Consider the following 19,167-nt stretch of genomic DNA (forward strand, 5'->3'; position numbering starts at 1 on the left):
TTATTGTTTTTATGATCTTCTAAATAAAAATTCAAGTTTCTCTGGGCTAGGAAAGCTTGAGCTTATGTCACAGAAAGAGAAATTGGCTTTAAAATAAGAGAGAGAGAGAGAAAGAGAAGTTGGCTTGAAATGTTGTCTCAAGGCTCAGACTTTGGGATACACACGTAAAACTTGAGGACAGTTGCGATGTCCTCCTTGGGCCAGATCTCCCTGGTTCTCCATCCTGGGTTGGGCACCCAGTTCACCCCCACCCCCAGCACATCTGCCTGCACACATGCTCCCATGATCTGAAATCCTCACACTGTTCATACAATTACTACCTCACCACCCCAGACCACATGTGCATCTGCTGAGCCGCTATACCCACACATAGACTACACACAAGTGTTTGGGTGTCCCTTATACATACAGCTACCTGTAAGCCCCAAATATTCAGGGGAGGCATACACACAGCTGTAGACACCCCCTCCATTCACAGTGTCCCTCATGTCATCAGGCTGTGTTTAGAATGATCCTTGATTTTGCTTTCTGTATTTCACCCTTCTGATTTTCTTATCATCCTGACTGCAGACTTAATTTAAAGATGGCCTTAGCTCCACCTTGGATATCAGTACAGTCCCATGGTTACCCCAAATTTATTCAGTACTTTTTCCTAAACGTGACCGTGAAGTTGCTCTGGCTAATCCTTATAGAAGGGACTTCAGTGCCCATTTGCTTGCCCCATAAGCAGATTCAGAGCTGGGTGACTATGATGTGTCAATGAGGATCATCAGTTTTAACAAATGTACTGTTGAGGGGGGCGTAGATAATGGGCAAGCCTTGTGGGGAGGGGGCATGTGGGAAACCTCTGCCTTCTTCTCAGTTTTGCTATGAACCGAAAAATGCTCTTAAAAAAGATTTGTCTTCCTTAAAATCAGTATGTGCATGCATGCTTGCTAAGTTGCTTCCGTTGTGTCCCACTCTGCAACCCCATGGACTGTAGCCCACCAGACTCCTCCATCCATGGGGATTCTCCAGGCAAGACTACTGGAGTGGATTGCCATGCCCTTCTCCAAGGGATCTTCCTGACCCTGAGATCCAACCTAGTTCTCTTTTGTCTCCTGTATTGGCAGGCAGGTTCTTTACCACTAGACCACCTGGAAATCCCTTCTACTGGATAAAAGGAAGAAAGAGTTTACACTGGGGACGCACCAGTGGTTAAGAGTCTGCCTTCCAATGCAGAGGGTGTGCGTTCGATCCTTGATCAGGGAACTAATAACTCACATGCCACAGGGTACAGCCAAAATTCTCTAAAATTTTTAAAAGAGAGAGAGAGAGATTACACAGGTTGGAGGCACCGAGACAGTACGAGGTGTTAAAGAGAGATGGGAACTTTATTGAGAGTTTCTCCCTGATGAACTCAGAATAGAAAGAGCATTGGAAAGATTCCGCTTTGGAGAGAAACAGCAACTGTTCAGGCACAAACATTCACAGATACTCCTCCTAGGGGATTCCTGACTCCCCACACAGTTCCCCACGATCCCCACCCCCATCCAAAGAGTCAGAATTCTGCTCGAAATCCACCTCCACAGAGCAGGGCACCAAATAGCGCTCAAAGCCCCGGCTGGCAGACAAGCCTGCGGGAAGTTAGAGAGAAGGGAAGTCAAGGGGTGAACAGCGGAACAGAAGGAGTAAGAAAAGGAAGCTGAATGGAGAAAAGAAAAGGGGGGAAAGATCACTGATGATGTCACACGCACCCCCAGAAATATAAATACCGTATGAATGTGTTCATCTCACTCCAGCTGCTGCTCCCAAAGCAGTGCTGACCTCGGCAGCTACGACGATGCCCAGTTCTGCATTTTTTCTTCCCCTTCTGCACTGAGAAAACAGAAATGCCCAAAGTAGCCGAGGGGGCGAAGGGGCATTAAGGAGCAAGGTGGGAGGGCAGCCCCTTGAGAGCGTAAAGGATGGAGAGATGAGGCCAGGGCTGGTTTTGAACGAGAAGGAAGCAGCTCCCCGGGTGCTGGTCACCAGGTTCCTCGGCTGTCCCTGCAGACTTGTCTTCTCTGGTTGACTGTCCTTAGAAACATGTCCTGGAGGTGGTGGGGCCTCTGGTCTTCTTGTGGGAGGTTCTAGATCCTCCAAAGGAGCCAGAAGGAGCAGCCTCTGAGGCAGCACATGCCAGACTGCTGACAATTCCGAGAAACTCAAGCAATTCCAGACTGCAGATCTCTGTGTGAGCCTAACATGGCCACCAGCGTGCCCGTTTGCTTCCTCTGCCTGACCCTCAGGCCACTTCTCCCTCTGCCTTTGTCTTGGCTTTTCCTTGGGTCTGGGGGACGCTCTGGTGCAGGCAGGGGCTCTTGGGGAAGTCCCCCAAGACAGCTCCCTCCCAGGACAGGCAGAAGGAGGCCCCAGGTTAGGGGGGAAGGGGCAGCCAGGCCAGGTCCCCTAGACTTAGACTCATCACCAACCCGTCTTCCATCAAAAGGCTTGTCCCCTCCATGCCCCGTCCCTCTGTCCGCTCCTGCCCTCTGAGGGGGGCGCATCCCCTCCATGCCCCGTCCCTCCGTCCGCTCCTGCCCTCTGAGGGGGCGCGCCAGGCAGGCAGGACTCTCACCACTTGCTCCCCCTCTGTGCCCTCAGGCATTTGTCATCTCCCTAATCTCTCTTGGACAATGTAACACACACACATTCACACTCATTGGTACTGGAAGGCCAGGCACCCCTGCTATGCGCTCGGTGGGCATCAGCATCAAGTTCAGGTGGGAAACTGACAGACAGGCCTGGGTTGCCAGTGGCACCGAGTGGCTGGTGCTGCTTCTGACTCCCCAGAAATTACTCCGAGTTTCGAGTGTTGACGCATCAGGGAATGGAGAAGCGAAAGGAAAAGCCGTGTGATGAAAACCAGGAAGGAACGACTCCTGTGCCGAGTGTCTCCACGGAGAAGCTGTGGCAACAGCAGGAGCAAGCTCTCCACTGTCCCCTCTGAAACCCAAAGCCTTTGGGGTCTGAGTTTTCCAAGACATGCAATAGACAAAGACACACTGCAAACCAATTAACCCTCTGAGCCCTGCCGGGACTCTCACTGAAGTCACTTCCAACAAGGAAATGACTGGAACACATGGAACAGTCACCCTCCTCCTGGGGCCGAGAAAGGGACCGAGCTTCCGGCTGGCTTAGAAGGTGCCAGAGAACTGGCCTGGGGAGCGCTTGTTCTCTCTCAGCGTCCTGGTATTCCAAACCGTTCCCTGCCCCTTGAAGAAACAGGGCAGAGGGCCGGGGGGTAGGCTCAACACCCAGGTTGATTCAGACCCAAGAGATTGTCTCCTTTGAAGCCAACCCAAGCTCAAGAGGCAGATGAGGGCTGGGGACAGACAGAAGACTGTGTGGGAGGTAGCTGTGTGCACGGAGCAGACAGCCCTGCAGAACTCAAGTCTTCTCTAGCCTCTCAGCTGATCGGGGAAAAAGGAACTTCAGCTGCTTTTAGCCTGTGTGACGCTCATTAATTCAGTTTACACTAGAGTTTAGCTGCTCTCTGTCCCCTCCCGCCGCCCCACTGCAGAGAGGGGACCCAGGAAAAGCAGGTGTGGCCTGACATGCCTCAGTCAGGCCCCTACTTGAAGCAACAAGACAAGCAGGCCCTAATTCACAGTTTCCACTCCCCCCCTCGACCCACCCCTTCCCCCACCACTGGCCTCAATTAACTCCCGTCTCCAATGCACAATGGTTCCTGCCAGTGTGGCTCAAAGGGTTAATAAACCAGGACTTCTCAGACAGTCAGGACACAAGCTCATTCACCAACGACGACGGGAGCTCGAGAATGGCAACGTGGCCACCTAGGGTTTCTTATAACGGTTCTTTGGGGTCTCGCCACACCCTGTCTTGTCACAGTTGAGAGCACCTGGGTTCTTCCCCAGCCCAAGGCTGCCCAGGAGGCTGGGGAGCTCCTGGGTGATGGCCCGCTCGATCTTATCCAGAAAACAGCCTCCCATGTAGGAGCACTGCTGGGACAGGAGCTTGAAACTGGAGATGGGGTTGATCCCAAAGAAGTCCTTGTAGGCCTCGCGGTGGGGAAGGTCAAACTTGCTGACATTGGTCTTGGCCAGGATGGTCTTGAAGATGTAGAATTTATCAGGGTCTTCCACGATGTCCTTAAAGACCAGCTCCCCATCACTGAAGAAGGTCATCTTTTCCTTGTACGTCTGCAGGTAGCGGTCCACCAGGAGGGCGTGAATGCGGACCCGGATGGCGTGCTGGCGGATGAAGGCGATCTTGTTCTCCAGCCTGTTCTCAATCACCTGGTTCAGGTCCTCCAGGAGGGAGATCTCTTCCCTGAGAAACAGGTCCCGGTGGGTGTCGGGCTTGTAGTCGTAGGGCCAGAAGGAGCTGACATACACCCGCGGAGGCTCTGTGACGTTGATGAGCGGGGCCAGGCTCCAGAAAAGGGCCCCGTAGACCCTCATGAGCATCTGCGTGGCCAGGTTGTCGGCCTTGTTCAGGATGATCCTTATCTGGGACTCGCGCCCCTTCAGCTGGCGGAAGAGCATCTCCAGCTCCAGACCCACGTCCAGCTTGGTGGGGTCAAAGACGACGAAGATGAGGTCCGCTCTGTCGATGAACCACTGGCACACGTCGTTGAAGGGGTAGCCTTGGGGAGAGGGAGCGAGATGTCAGGCTGGGCAGACCCCACACACCCCCGGGCCCCCTGCCCCTCCTTTCGGAACCAGACCATTCTGTGGCTTTGAAGGGACTAAGAACCTCAGGGATTTTCTGGGTTTCTGAAGACTTTTAAAGAATTCATTACACATCCCCTGCTCCTTGTCAACCCTCAGTCAAGAATGGCCTGGGGAAATGTCCTGGCGGTCCAGTGGTTAGGACTCCACACTTTCACTGCTGAGGCCTCAGGTTCAATCCTTGGTTGGGGAACTAAGATCCTGCAAGCTGCGTGGTACAGCCAAAAAAAAGAAAGAAAGAAATGGCCTGATCCTTGTTTTAATCCACAGTGGAATTCAAGGCTCCAGGAAAACAAAACATTTCTGCCAAATGGAGATTTTCCCACTGCTTGAAAAGATCTGGGGCAGTGGCAAAGATGTTAAAGGAACTAAGTCAGGGAATTAGAAGAAATAAAAGAGAGGGGGCATCACTCAGGGGAAATATATGTGGACCTACCATCGAGACCTGGACTAGAATTTGGACTCCATCACTGACCAGCTGAAAATTATATGCTTCTAAGCCTTACCATTTTAGTTGAAAAATGACAAGAAGAACAATACCACCTAAGGTGATATAAAGATTACAATGTTGCTAGAAACACAGGAAAGCACTGAACTAAAACTGCCATCCAGTCACAGGGTAGGTGCTCAATACATCCTAACTCCTATAATTTATTTCCAAAATAGGAAGAGTAGGGATACCTGTCTTGAAATGTTTCTACAATGATCAACCAATAACACATGGAAATTATCCAGTGCGTTAGAAGAGTGCAATAAAGGTTAGTTTATTACTATAATTATTAGCAACAACATTATTATTAGCTATAAAACAGGATCTGGTTATAACAAAATGAGAGTTATAACCATAAACTGAGATCCACCATCTGTTCATATATTCTGACAAATGCCCCATTATGACTCATCTCTGCAGATGGTGCTGCATCACAGTGACATTCAGTGGCACTCCCCTGCCACCCGAAGGCAAGCGGGGCTTTGGAAAGTCTGAGACAGGATTGTGTTGAAGCAGGTCTGGCAAAGCAGATATTGGGACCAGGACGAGTTGAAGGTCAAGTTTAACCCAGACTCAGGTTAGCCAGAGGTCAAGTGCACCTGGACAGGGATTCAATCAGTCCAGTCCCTTGATCACCTGGACAGTGTGTGCATCTCAAAGACACAGCAGGGACCTGGAGGAGCTCCTGGCAAGAAGGCCAGCCCTCCCCCTGGGAGGATGCTGATGGTCTCCAAACCAGACCATTCCTCAGGGAAATAAAAGGATGAGGTACTCACACCTAGGAGGCTCCACAGTGATGACAAAGAAAGGGCTGGAAGCAAAGAATGCACCCCAGACATTGGACAATACTGGTCTCCTCTGGTCTGCCTACCATCCTCTGCCTCAAACAGTTTCCTAAGACAGAGCTCATGCTGTTCAGAAATGAGTGTTGAAATACCTCTTTCTTGCTGCTTGCGGTTCTCAATGATGCCTGGTGTATCGACAAATGTGACCCGCTCCAGAAGTTTGTGGGGAACCTCAATGCCAATCAGCTTCTCCAGGAAATTCTGGCCAAACTTCTCGAGGGGTGAGAAGGACCGGGCGCTGTCAGCAGCCATGACAATACCCTCGATGGTCTTCAGCTTGGGCCCATGCATGAGGACCGTGAACTCCGAGGTGGTGGGCTCGGCACCTGCACACATGGGTTAGAAAGAACACAGTCATCTCACATCGCAATACAAAAGGAGGCACAGGAGAGATTACTGGGAGTGGAGGGTGGAGGAATGGAAGTTAGTGTTTATTTATTTTTATTTTTTGGCCATGGTGCCTGGCTTTCAGGATCTTAGTTCCCCAGCAGGAAAAGTGCCGAGTCTTAACCACTTGACCACCAGGGAATTCCCTCTCCTGCACTTTCTGTCTCTATGAATTTGATGACTCTAGGGACCTCATATAAGTGAAGTCATATGATATTTGTCATTTTATGTCTAGCTTATTTCACTTAGCATAATGTCTTCAAGATTCAGCCATGTTGTGGCATGTATCAGAAACTAATTCCTTTTCAAGGCTGAATAATATTCCCTTGTGTAGATGGAATGAACACATGTCTTTTATCCATCATCAATTGATGGACATGTGGGTTGTTTCTACCTCTCAGCCATAGCAAATAATGCTGCTGTGAATACAGGTATAACTGCTGGTTTCTTGCACATAATTTTCATTACTATATTGAAGATGTGTATGAATATTTTCATTTTTCTTTTTCAATCTGTCAGATCCTATTTTTTAAATTGAAGTATAAATGATTTACGATATCATGTTAGATTCAGGTATACAACAGTGTGGTTCAATATTTTCGTACATTAAGAAATGATCTCTACAGTAAGTCCAGTTACCATCTGTCACCATCCAAAGTTACTAGTATTGTTTTCTATACTCCCTGTGCCATACACTGGGCTTCTCTGATAGCTCAGTTGGTAAAGAATCTGCCTGCAATGCAGGAGACCCCGGTTCAATTCCTGGGTTGGGAAGATCCGCTGGAGAGGGAATAGGCTACCCACTCTGGTATTCTTGGGCTTCCCTGGGTCAGCTGGTAAAGAATTTGCCGGCAATGCGGGAGACCTGGGTTCAGTTCCCGGGTTGGGAAGATCCCCTGGAGAAGGGAGGGGCTACCCACTGCATTATTCTGGCCTGGAGAATTCCATGGACTGTTTAGTGCTCGGACACAACTGAGTGACTTTCACTTTCATTTATGCCATGCACTTGTTGCTGTTCAGTCACTAAGTCATGTCCAACTCTGCAACCCTACGGACTGCAGCTGACCAGGATCCTCTGTCCATGGGGTTCTCCAGGCAAGAAAACTGGAGGGGCTTGCGGTTCTTTCTCCAAAGGCTTTTTCTAGACCAGGGATCGAACCTGAATCTCCTGCATTGGCAAGCAGATTCTTTCCCACTGAGCCACCAGGGAAACCCTATATTAATGCTATACCATAATTTAAAAAAATAAAATTTCCTGTGTAGTCAAATATCCTTTTAACTTACTTCTGATTTTACATATATTTTTTTAAACAAATGTAACCCCTTTAAATCTTTGCATATTGAATCACAGATCTCTCATTGATCTCCAAGTTTTTCCCCATGGCATTACAGCTTAAGTTTAGTGGGTACAGGATCTCTTTCCTGGTACTTTGTGCCATATACCACAGCCCTTAAGTGTTTCATTTTTTTCACAGTGCTTTTTACATGTGACATTGAAATGCCAACAGGCACACAAGAAAGTCACACTGTTACCTGTATAGAGCTGGTAGCGAGTGTTTTCCAAGCCAAGGAGGTAGTTGATCATGGTGGATTTGCCAACACTCCACGGTCCCAGGAACAAGACCATCGGCTTGGACGTGATCTCCCCATCTGTGGGCAGCAGGGACAAGACATGGAGATGAACTCAAAGCTCCTCACTGTGGAAGGCCAGGGTTCTTCACATTGTGCCCCAGAGAGTCGATCAGGAGCTGTGGGTTTCTACCCTGGACCACAGAGCTTGGTATGGTCTGGAGCATGTCTTGTTCTGTGTTAGTGTGATGACCCAGTTAGCACCCACGAGAAGATAGCATTTGGACTGTGGCACACCAGCATTTGGACCATGCACAGATGCACAGCACACCAGCCCCTGAGAGGGAGGGATCCACTGAGGTCAACAAACAGTGACTCAGAGCTCACGCTGGGGGAGACCTCCAGGCTCAGATCTGGGAGCACAGCATTCATAAGAGGGGCAGGAGAGAGCAGCCACCGAGGAAAGGCTAAAATGCTGCTACCTGGATTGGTTACAGAAAAACAGTCATGGAAGAGGTTTATACACTCTGGGATGGTCTGGACCCGGGCGCTGCCTGCCCCCTGCCTCCCTCTGCTTAGCTGCACCTCCCAACACCCCTCCTCAGGCTCAGCCTAAGCCGGCCAACAGGGCCAGTCCCAAATGCCAGCCTCCAAAGTCCAAGACACATTTGCCAGTGTCCAAGACCAAGCACTGACTCGGCAATTGTCGGGTTCTTGTCTCATGCTGGGGAGAACACCCTGCCTGGGGCTCTCCAGCGCAGGTCCCTGAGTAGGAAAAAAAAACAGAATTTTCCAGTGCTTTCAAAACCCAGGGATGGGGAGGGGACAGTGAGAGGCTTTCCACATGGGAGATTCACAATCTCCTGTTGCAGACTTCCAGCCCTTAGGGCACATAGGGTCGACCAAGCACAGCTTTTTTTTTTTGTCCCTGCAGCAAGGCATGTGGGATATTAGTTTCCAGATCAGGGCTCAAACCTGCACGTGCTGCATTGGAATCATGGAGTCTTAACCACTGGACCACCAGGCAAGTCCCCAGCCCTATACAGCTTAGTACCTAAAGTTCACCAGACATCTTAGCCCCACTGAGCCTGGCAGGCAAGGCCTCAACACAGGATGCATTGTGGTGGTTTTTTTTTTTTCTTTCTCTCTTTCAGTTATTTTTTAAATTTTTAATTGATTTCATTTCATGATTCAAAAATCAGAAGTATAAAAAGGTATACAGAGAAAAGTCTCCCCTCCATGTCCTCAAGCTGCTTAGGCTATGTGTCCTTTCAGATATTTGAATGTGTGTATGAGACCACATCTGGTATTCCCATCTCTTTAAGAATTTCCCAAAGTTCGTTGTGAGATCAAACCAGTCAATCCTAAAGGAAATCAATGATGAATATTCATTGGAAGAACTGATGTTGAAGCTGAAGCTCCCTCCAGTACTCTGGCCACATGATGCAAAGAGCTGACTCATTGGAAAAGACCCTGATGCTGGGAAAGATTGAGGGCAGGAGGAGAAGGGACGGGTGAGGACGAGATGGTTGGATGGCATCACCAACTCAATGGACACAAGTTTGAGCAAACTCTGGGAGATGGTGAAGAACAAGGAAGCCTGGCGTGCAGCAGTCCATGGAGTCAAAAAGAGTCAGACATGATTTAATGACTGAAGAACAACCCCTTGCTGGGGAGCAGGAAGGAACAGGAGGGTGGGGGTGGGGTGGCAGGAATCCCGAGTCACAGCCACAGAGATCCTAGAAGGAGCATCTTTTTCCCCAGCCCAGGCCTCACCAAGGGGAACCTGGCCTTCCAGCTCCCCTGTGAGACCACCTCGCCAGTTTTCCCAGCTGCTGTTCCTGCTCCCTGCAGTAGGGGGCGGCACTGGAACACGCAAGAGGCTACAGGTGTGGCACCCAGGAGGGAGGTCACAGGAGGATGACCCTGGGCTCAGAGGAGCCCGGACACTGGCAAGAGAAGAGGGCAGAGGAGGGACGCCTGGATGGATAGATCAGGCCCCGGGGGCACCCTCTCTGCAGAGTGCCATGCCCACGGGCCACCTGCCTGCCGTCTCTGGCCTACACATTCTGAGAAGCCTGGAAGGGAATGGTGAAACAAGGAGGAGACAAAAAGTTACCGCTCCTAATTCCGGCCACGTGGCCTGGGCAGCCCAGCATCTCTCTGAGCCTCTGGTCCGCCTTCTGTAAAGCAGGAATGAGGGAGGCCATACAACACCCCCTCCCTGCACAGCCATCAGAGCATCACAGGAGACATGCAGAAACAGCCAACTAACACAGGAAGGGACGTGCAATTTCGCTCCCCGTTCAAACACGAATTAGATTCCCGTCTCAGGCTGGGTCGTATTGGGAGACTGAGATTGGCAGATATACACTATTGAAGTGTGCGTGTGTGCATGTAGGCACAGTTCCTCAGTCCTGTCCGACTCTTTGTGACCCCATGGACTGTAGCCCACCAGGCTCCTCTGTCCACGGAATTCTCCAAGCAAGAATATTGGAATGGGCTACCATCTTCTCCTCTAGGGGATCTTTCTGACCCAGGAATCAAACCCATGTCTCCGGCATCCCCTACATAGGCAGGCGGATTCTTTACCACTGCGCCACCTGGGAAGCCTATAAACTATGTTAAAATAGATAACTAATGAGAGCCTACTGTATAGTATAGAGACCTCCAGTCAGTGCTCTGTGGTGACCTAAATGGGAAGGAAATCCAAAAAAGAGGGAATCTATGTATATGTATAGCCGATTCACTTTGCTGTACAGTAGAAATTAACACAGCATTGTAAAGCAATTATATTCCAACAAAACATTTTTAATTAAATTATTTTTTTTAAAAGGTGATCAAAGGTGAAAGAGGAATTTTTCTGCTGCCCCTTTAAAAAACCACAACTAGAACAATAATAGCAATTACATGTCATTGTCAACAGGTTTCCAAGACAAGTGACACTTTAATTAAAATGGCCTTGCTGTGAGGCAACAAGAACTGTATCGCGTTGCTGTGGTACACAGAGGACAACCTAAGGCAACTGGGCGACAACTATCAAAACGCTGAATTCCAGCATTAAAAAAAAAAATATCCTACAAATAAACTTGTGTGAGATATGGAACAACTACAGTAGTGTCTGTAACACTAAAAAGGGAACGAGGCAAACGCCCAGTGGTTCATCAACAGGGTACGCTATCTAAGGTGGTGGGTTCACAAAGAACACAAAGAGCAATTGTGTGCTGTGATCCCATCTTTGTCAAACAAAGGAAAAGACACCCTTGAGCATGGAAGCAGAGTGCTGTCTGGAAGCCCTGATGAGCTACGTAACCTTAGCCACGTGCATCTCTGAGAGTGGAGTGAGAGAGCCTGGAAATCAAGACAGGGAGTTTTTTTTTATTTTTCAACTTATACTATTTTGCACAGAAATTTTTTCGGTTGCCAGTTTATCTTATTTTTTAAAATTATTTTGAAAATCAATTTTTAAAATAATCCAAACCCATGGGAAGTGGACAGGGGACAGAAGACGTGATCTGTAAGTGAATGAGGAGCCCCGTGGGGGCTGGAGTGCAGCAGTCAGGGAAGTTAGCATCTTTTGGAAACCCAAACTGCACTCATGGATCTCGCGGTAAATCCCTGTGTAGATCAAGGGGCACACCTGCTGGGAAAGGCTGGCCCTTGTCACTGAGGTCTCTGCCCCTCCCTGCCTCAAGGGCTCAGGGGAGAGACGTGGCCGGTACCTGTGATCTCGTGCTGCCGAAGCTCGTTGTATTTGTAAGACTGCTCCAGGGGCTTGATGGACGAGTGGTAGATCTTTCGAAGCCGCTGCAGCACCACTGGGGGCAGAGAAGGGTGAAGGGTTAAGGGTCAGGCAGGGGCTTCGCAGCTGTGGCACTGTCTAGAAGGCATTCCCCCTACACACACCCCTGAAAGTCACCACAGCATTTTTGTTTTTTAACTTAGCCCTCTGGTCCTTCCCCTTAACAGTTCACAGCACCACCTTGGCCTGCAGCTACCTCGAGGTACTGGAAACTCCACCTCCTTCTCTCTGCCCCCCCAGTGCTACCTGCCTTAGGATCAGAGGCAAGCAGGCATGGCCACCCCAGCACTGCACCCTTCACCGCATCCCTGGTGCCCCTGGGAGGATTCAGACATCCAAGTGTCTTCGTGGGAAGAATGCGGCTCCAGGGAGAAGGGGCTCGTGGGGTGAGGTGCAGGGAGGGACCAACTCGGAGCCGCGAGGGTCAGGCTCTCCAGCTGCCCGTCAGCGGCCCATCTCCTGCTGTTGCCAGAGCAGACCCCGGCCTCACCCTGAGCTCTCACTGGCTCATCGATTAGGAGACAGAAAGCCCTGCTGACAGCCTTGGGTTATTATGAGGGTGAAGTGGAATACCGGACACGAAAGGGCTTTATAAACTGTAAAAATTGAAGCCAGTGTGATGAACAACCTCCCCCCGGCCACGACTCGGATGCTGGCACCGTCAAAATGACCCTGATGCTGGGAAGGATTGAGGGCAGGAGGAGAAGCAGGTGACAGAGGGTGAGGTGGTTGGATGGCACCCCCGACTCAATCAACATGAGCTTGAGCAAACTCTGGGAGACAGTGAGGGACAGGGGACCCTGGAGTGCTGCAGTCCACGGGATCCCCAAGAGTGGGACACGATTGAGCAATTGAACAACGACAACCGTCCCCAGGTCGCAGCTCTGCCATTTGCTTCCCCAACCAGTCCCTCTGTTCGGATCGCCTTTCCTCCTTCCTGCCAACCCAGAGCCCTCCAGCTTGGATCTGCTCACAGAGCCTCCTCCACAAAGAGAAGCGCTCCCCTCCCTTCAACTCCAGGGCACTCCTCTTCCCCTGGGGTGTCTGCCGGCCTCAGCTACAGACTCAGGGCTCTGCCTGGCCACTGGCCCCGGAGCTCTCCCAGCCCTACCCGGCCCCACCCAGCCCCTGCCTCGGGTTACCAGAGAAGTCATCAGCTGGCTTGTCCTCATTCAGCATCAGAGTTTTCTCGATGTGGGAGCGGTCCCTCAGCGGGGCTTCCTCACTCACATCCTCCGCCTCTTCTGGAGAAAGAAGCAGAGATGGGGGGTTAGGGCAGAGCGAGGAGTCATTGGCTCTGGGGCTCCCTCCAGTCAGGCAAGCTGGGGAGTGGGCAGGGTCGGGCAGGATCGCAAGCAAGTGCTGATCGGAGTCGGTCCAGGTTCAACTGCACGGAGCTCTGTCTCTAGGAGGGACTTTGAAAATCCAAACTCAACACCTGTGAAGCTCCACGATCCATTCTAGGGGTTCAGCAAATGTTGACTGAGCACCTACTATACACGCGCCAAGCACGGAGCCTTGCACTGTGAATGCTGTGGTGCCCCAAACCGACCCAGCTCTGCCCACGTGGAGTTTTCCACAGTCTGCGGGGAGAGGGGGAGAAGTAACCTGGAAAGCAATACAATTACAGGCATCGATGTGGCTTTGGGAGGAGAGTCCGGAAGCTGGGAGGGCCTAAGACATGTGCCTATGACATCTCAGGTGGGGAAGTTGGAAAATTTCCTGAGGGTTGCCTGTGAGCTGAGATCCAGGACAGGAGAAGGAGAGGTTTATAGGAGACTGCCTTTCAGGTTCTAGGTGGACCACTGGCTTGGTCAAGTGAGCATTTCATCAGGAAGAGCTGCTACAGGCAGTCTTGGGGAGCGGAGGGGGAGTAGGGAGGGGGGGAGGGAGTGAGGGTACACTGTTGCTTCTGACCCAGCCAGAGGTGCCCGTGACCACCTGAGGCTCCCAGGGAGGGGTGCCCCAGGCCTCTTAACATCACAGCCATTTTTTTTAAATCCTTGGCTAATTGCACAAAGAATTTTAGGTGATGGAAGGAGGATGGACCTGGCCTGTGGGAACAAGGGGAGACCAGTTCCAGGAGGGATGGGAGCAGAGAATAATCAATGTGTCTCAACAGGGTGATCCTTTCTGCGATCAGACCCAGATCTGGGAGGCCAGGGGAAGGGTCCCCCACTGCAAGTCCCCGACCAGTGGGGAAATGAAGTTCTTGGAAGGAAACCTGCATTGGAAACTGAAGATTGAGTCCAGTGCCTCCATCCTACAAGCCAATTCTGGGTCCAGGTCAGGGTACTCAGTGGATGAGGCCATGGCCAGTGCTGGACACACCTCTAATGCTGCCCAATAGCTTAGGTCCTGCCCACTTCCATCCCCCCACCCTGTCCCCTGGCCCTGAGTGGCTGCTCCAGCCACTCATCTGCGGGACAGACATCTGCTGGACGTTAGTGTCTCAGCCAGCCCAGTGTTTAAGGATCCTGACATGACCTAGCCTTCAAAGGGAGGTCCCAAGAGCTAGCCGACCAGCATGGTCCCCCAGTGCCCCTCACACCCACCAGCCTGCCTCCCGGCCTCAAATTCTGCCCGTGTCCCTTGTCCTTTGGGTTTAGACACTGGTCTGTTTAGGCACTGGTCTGTGTTAAAGGAGGGACTCTAACGGATAAGTTTCTGATGGCCTAACTCAGATGTAACCAGGTTCCTCTGGGCCCTCCAGGGTGCAGGCTCTCAGTGGGTCTCTCTGAAGTGGGGATAAGTGAGGTAAGGAACAGCCTGGAGGCACCCAGAGGGACAGGAACCCCCATGGGGCCTCTGCCCTACAACCCCCGCGGTTGGCTAGAGGCTCTCCCGCCTGCCCTGCAGGTCCCTATCTTCCTCTGCATTCAAAACCTCCGGGAAGACTGCAGCCACCAGAATGCCCGAAGCAGCCCCGTCCGACGAGGTGCCTGCCGGGCGGGGGTGGGGGTGGGCAGCCCTGGGACGCTCCCCTACCATGTGGCCCCTCCTCCTTGGGCTCCTGAGCGTCAGCACCCTCGGGCGATTCCTCCGGGGACCCCTCCTCCCCAAGGCTCGCGCTTCCCGCTGCCGCGTGGGCTCCTTCCCCAGCTTCTTTCTCGTCTTCCTCCTCCTCCGAGGCGCCCCCGGATTCTTCCGAACTAGCCGCGTCGCCGCTGTCCTCTTCGTCGCCGCTCTCCTCTTCGGATTCTTCACCCCCCTCTTCTTCAGAGGAGGCCTCGTCCGGGTGCTCCGCGGGCATCCCCTCCTCCGGGCGGTGCTCCCGGGAGCCCCCCTCCTCTTCTAGCGCGGCAGCGTCTTCCGCGGCCGCAGCCGAGATGGAGTTGGGTACCGCCTGGTCCTCCGTCCTCTGCGCGGCTTCTGCGTCCACATCCGCAGCTCCATCAGGCACTTTTGGCTCCTGACCCGGCCCTGGGCTGCCCTCCCCTCCTGTCTCGACCTCCTGGCTGGGAGAGTCCCCTGCGTTCTCAGGCTCCGGGGACCCCGCCGCTGCTTCCCCTAGCGCCTCCGCAGCTTCTTCGGGGACCTCGCCGCTCCCAGCCGGTCCCTCCTCCTCCTGTCCTGGGCCCTCTCCGGAGCTGAGTTCCCGCGCCCCTTCCTCCTCCCAGGGCTCACCCTCCCCTCCTGGGGGAAGGGCGCTCGCTGCTCCCGGCGGGCCCGCATCTTCCTCCCCGGGCCCCGCAGGTTCCCCGGGAGCAGCAGACTCGGAGGCCGAGGCGTTGGAGAGGCTGGCTTCGGGATCGGGATCGGAGCCCAGGCCGTCGGCAGCTGTTTTCTCCGAGCTCCCATCCTCCCGGCCTTCTGGGGGGTGAAGGAGCGGGTGCGTCTCTCCTGGGGCCGCCTCTGCCCGAACCGCCCTTTCTTTCTCCTCTAGACTTGCGTCTCCGGCAGAGAAATGATTCTCCAACAAATTGCCAACATCTTCCGTGCCACCCGAAGAGGAAACTTGCAGTTCTAGATGATCAGAACACGAGGGGTCAGTGTCAAGGGGTTGGCACGCGCTTTGCTTCTCACAACTCTAAAAACTCAGCCTGTCTCCCAGAGGCAGAGCTGTGCGGACCTTCGGGGACGGTGGGGCTCCTCCCTCCCTCGTCTTCGGGACCGCCCCGAGTGGCCGGCAGAGCGGGCGTGCCCCCTCCTGACCCGAGCCTGGGCTCTGAGTGAGCAGCTGACCCGCCCCAGCCCCGCCCCGGCATCCCGGGGGGATGGAAGCTGGGCGTCGCCCTTCCAGTCCTTCCTCACCCGCGCGGGCGGGCACGTGCAGCCTGGCTCGCCCGGCAGATCTTTCCAAGACAGGGCCGATGGGAACTGCCACCCCTGGTCAGTTCCTAGAGTCATTAAGCAGCATGCTTTTTATACTGCTATCGGCAAAGGAGTGAAAACAGGTGCATGCGGGCCAGGTCCTCTTGGGTTACGGGGCACAGCACTCTGAGGATTACTTATGGCTCTCAACCTTATTAAGTCACACATCCAACTCTGTCCTCTTAAGGACAAGCATCTGCTGGCCTCTCTACCTTAGATTAGAGGGGACGTGTGGCAGGAGGAGATACCCACGGGGGCAGGCCTGGGCTTCCCGATGGCCTTCCCCTTCTAAGGGCCGAGGGCTTAAAGGGGAGAGCCAGGGGGCACTGGGAGGGCAAAGCAGAGGGCAGGTAGGGGCCCAGAATGTGCCAGGAGCCTCTGTCAAGGGATGAATGTGATGCATTTGGACAGTGGGGTCAGAAGAGAGGGTGGGGTCTAGTCTTTCCGAGCCTTCCCCACCCAGGTGGGGACGTGTTTAAGGAGGAGCCCTGCAGAGCGGGTGATTGCAGGCACATGGGGATGAGGGCAAAGTGGGGGCCCTGCCTCAGGGTCGCTGAGACGCTCCTGGGTCTCCGTGGTTTCACAGGACTCTTTCTGAGGAAGGAGCATCCTGCCTCAGTGCTGGCCCAGCTCTGCCTCCCACAAAGAAAAGCCACTTCTTGGGAGTACCCACCCCCTTGTTCCCTGAAAGTTGGGGAAGCCTCTTAAGGGCCAGGCACAAATATTTTCTCATTAATCCCCACAGACATAATCTGCTATCAGATTCAGAAGGATGGGAAGTTTGGGTGCCTTTCATTATAAAGGAGCCCATATGTTGATGTAACACTCCCCCCACTCATGTTTGTGACGCCATTCACCTCCCTTATTACTATCAGCCAGATTTCAGAGCTGAAGGTCTAGAGAGAATGTTTGATTTGCCCAAAACACCAGGTGGCTAGTGGGCAAGTGGAACCCAGAACTGCCCACTCCTCGTCCAGGCCTTCCATGCCATGCTGTGTTGAGGGGAGCACATGGGAGCCCCTTCCAACTGGTACCTCTGCCCTCCCTGGATGCACCTGCTCTGGCTCCTGGATTGCAGGCTGGGACCCTGCCTGACCCACCCCACTCCCCCAAGAAAGTGCTGTGAAGAGGTCCATGGGGAGATTTGGGTACATTCAGAATTCCTGGTAGTTGGGGAGCTAACTCATTAAAATTTTCTTTCATCACCACCTGAATACCTGTAAGTCCTCATTCCTCTCCCTGAATCTCTATCTGCCCTTCCCCCAACCTCTGGGGAAATAAAAATCTATGGCAGGAATTTGGTTTAACCCAAGAGATTGACATGGAGAAGGCAATGGCAACCCATTCCAGCACTCTTGCCTGGAGGATCCCATGGACAGAGGAGCCTGGTGGGCTGCAGTCCATGGGGTCTCAAAGAGTCGGACACGACTGAGTGACTTCACTTTCACTTTTCACTTTCATGCAGTGGAGAAGGAAATGGCAACCCACTCCAGTGTTCTTGCCTGGAGAATCCTAGGGATGGGGGAGCCTGGTGGGCCGCCGTCTATGGGGTTGCAGAGTCTCGGACACAACTGAAGCGACTTAGCAGCAAGAGATTGACAGGCCTTTGAGCAGCAAGGTAGATATATAGATATCGTATGAGATACATTTGGACAATTATTCAGTGTGCCAGGCAGTGCTTGAGCACTGGATGTATAAAACATGAACTTGATCTTACTCTATTTGCTTTCTTCTGTGCTTTCTTCTTCTCATCCCCATTTTACAGATGAGAGGACTGGAATCAGAGGCACTGAATGTCTTGCCCCCAACATCACACAGCTAGCAACCAGCTGAGGCCATTTAACTTCGGAACTGCAAAGGAGATTGTCTGATCCTGCAGCGGGGTTCTCCCCCGCCCCCTACCCCACCCCGCACCCCTCCCAACACTCCTCAGCCTGTGGTCCAGGCACCTGCAGCATCAGCATCACCTGGGAGAATCAGTAGAGACGCCAACTCTCAGGCCCCTGCCCAGAACCACTGACTCTGGATCTGCATTTGAACCACTCACTGGCTGCACATTACAGTTCAAGAAGCACTAGTCAACCTGAGCCTATAAAACTGCCTCTAAACCAGTGGTTCTCACCACTGTCTGTACGTGGAAACACCTGGTTCTTGATCCCACTCCTCTCCTCCTCCTTGAAGGTTCTCATTGAATTAATTAATTAGCCCAGGGTGTAGCCCCAGCATCAGGACTGTAACCCCCTCCAAAAAATTAGCGGCGGGGGGGGGGGTGATTCTACTTAGGGGCTTTCCGGATAACTCAGTTGGTAAAGAATCTGCCTGCAATGCAGGAGACGCTGGTTCAATTTCTGGATCGGGAAGATTGGCTAGAGAATGGATAGGCTACCCACTCCAGTATTCTTGGGCTTCCCCTGTGGCTCAGCTGGTAAAGAATCTGCCTGCAATGTGGGAGACCTGAGTTTGATCCCTGGGTTGGAAAGATCCTCTGGAGAAGGGAAATGCTACCCAGCCAAATGACCCTGACCCCAAGGCTTCTGCTCTTGGCCTCTCTCCACTCATGTGCCCACTGGAGGCTTCCAAATTAGATGGGTCACCAGGGCTTGGCAAATGACCTTGGAAGAGCAGTGATCAGAACTTCTCCTCTGGGGAGTCCAGCCCCTTTCAACAGGCCCTGTCACCCTCTACTGTTAATGCTGTTGATGCTGGTGGCAATGATAATGAAGATGGTGATGATGGCGATGTTGCTAGTAATGGTGATGCTGGTGGTGATGTTGATAATGGTGATGGTGATGGTCAAAGTGATAGTGATGATGGTGATGATGATGGTGGTACTGAGGATGATAATGTTGACTGTTGTCATTCAGTTGCTAAGTCGTGCCTGACTCTTTGAGACCCCATGGACTCATGCCAGGCTTCCCTGTCCTTCACTGTCTCCCTGAGTTTGCTCAAATCCATGTCCATTGAGTCGGTGATGGCATCCAACCGTCTCATCCTCTGTCGTCCCCTTCTCCTCCTGCCCTCAATCTTTCCCAGCATCAGGGTCTT

The 19,167-nt window shown here is 52.5% G+C and overlaps 1 protein-coding gene and 1 long non-coding RNA gene across 4 annotated transcripts in view; one reads left to right on the plus strand and one right to left on the minus strand.

Moving 5' to 3' along the window:
- Nucleotides 1-1,354: 1,354 nt before the first annotated feature.
- SRL (sarcalumenin) overlaps nt 1,355-19,167 on the minus strand; it is a 37,361-nt gene continuing 19,548 nt past the window's right edge. Inside the window, exons 2-7 of one of the 2 annotated variants that reach the window (XM_069570664.2) lie at nt 14,797-15,774; nt 12,951-13,052; nt 11,729-11,824; nt 7,971-8,087; nt 6,143-6,376; nt 1,355-4,630 (exon numbers count right to left, since the gene is read on the minus strand). In XM_069570664.2, coding sequence (XP_069426765.1) covers nt 3,819-4,630; nt 6,143-6,376; nt 7,971-8,087; nt 11,729-11,824; nt 12,951-13,052; nt 14,797-15,774 — 2,339 coding nt within the window. In that variant the 3' untranslated portion in view covers nt 1,355-3,818. The remainder of the gene's footprint in view (nt 4,631-6,142; nt 6,377-7,970; nt 8,088-11,728; nt 11,825-12,950; nt 13,053-14,796; nt 15,775-19,167) is intronic. The other variant, XM_070289479.1, reaches the window with a different exon arrangement.
- Nucleotides 14,864-18,873, plus strand: LOC138429307 (uncharacterized). Of its 2 annotated transcripts, XR_011252759.1 has the most exons (3): nt 14,864-15,796; nt 17,588-17,740; nt 17,888-18,873. It is a non-coding gene; the product is annotated as an uncharacterized lncRNA (long non-coding RNA). The 2 variants fall into 2 exon arrangements; XR_011252760.1 differs by lacking the exon at nt 17,588-17,740 and having other exon boundaries at nt 14,886-15,796.

Source organism: Ovis canadensis, chromosome 24 (genome assembly GCF_042477335.2).
Source record: "Ovis canadensis isolate MfBH-ARS-UI-01 breed Bighorn chromosome 24, ARS-UI_OviCan_v2, whole genome shotgun sequence".
In the NCBI taxonomy this organism is placed as follows: domain Eukaryota; kingdom Metazoa; phylum Chordata; class Mammalia; order Artiodactyla; family Bovidae; genus Ovis; species Ovis canadensis.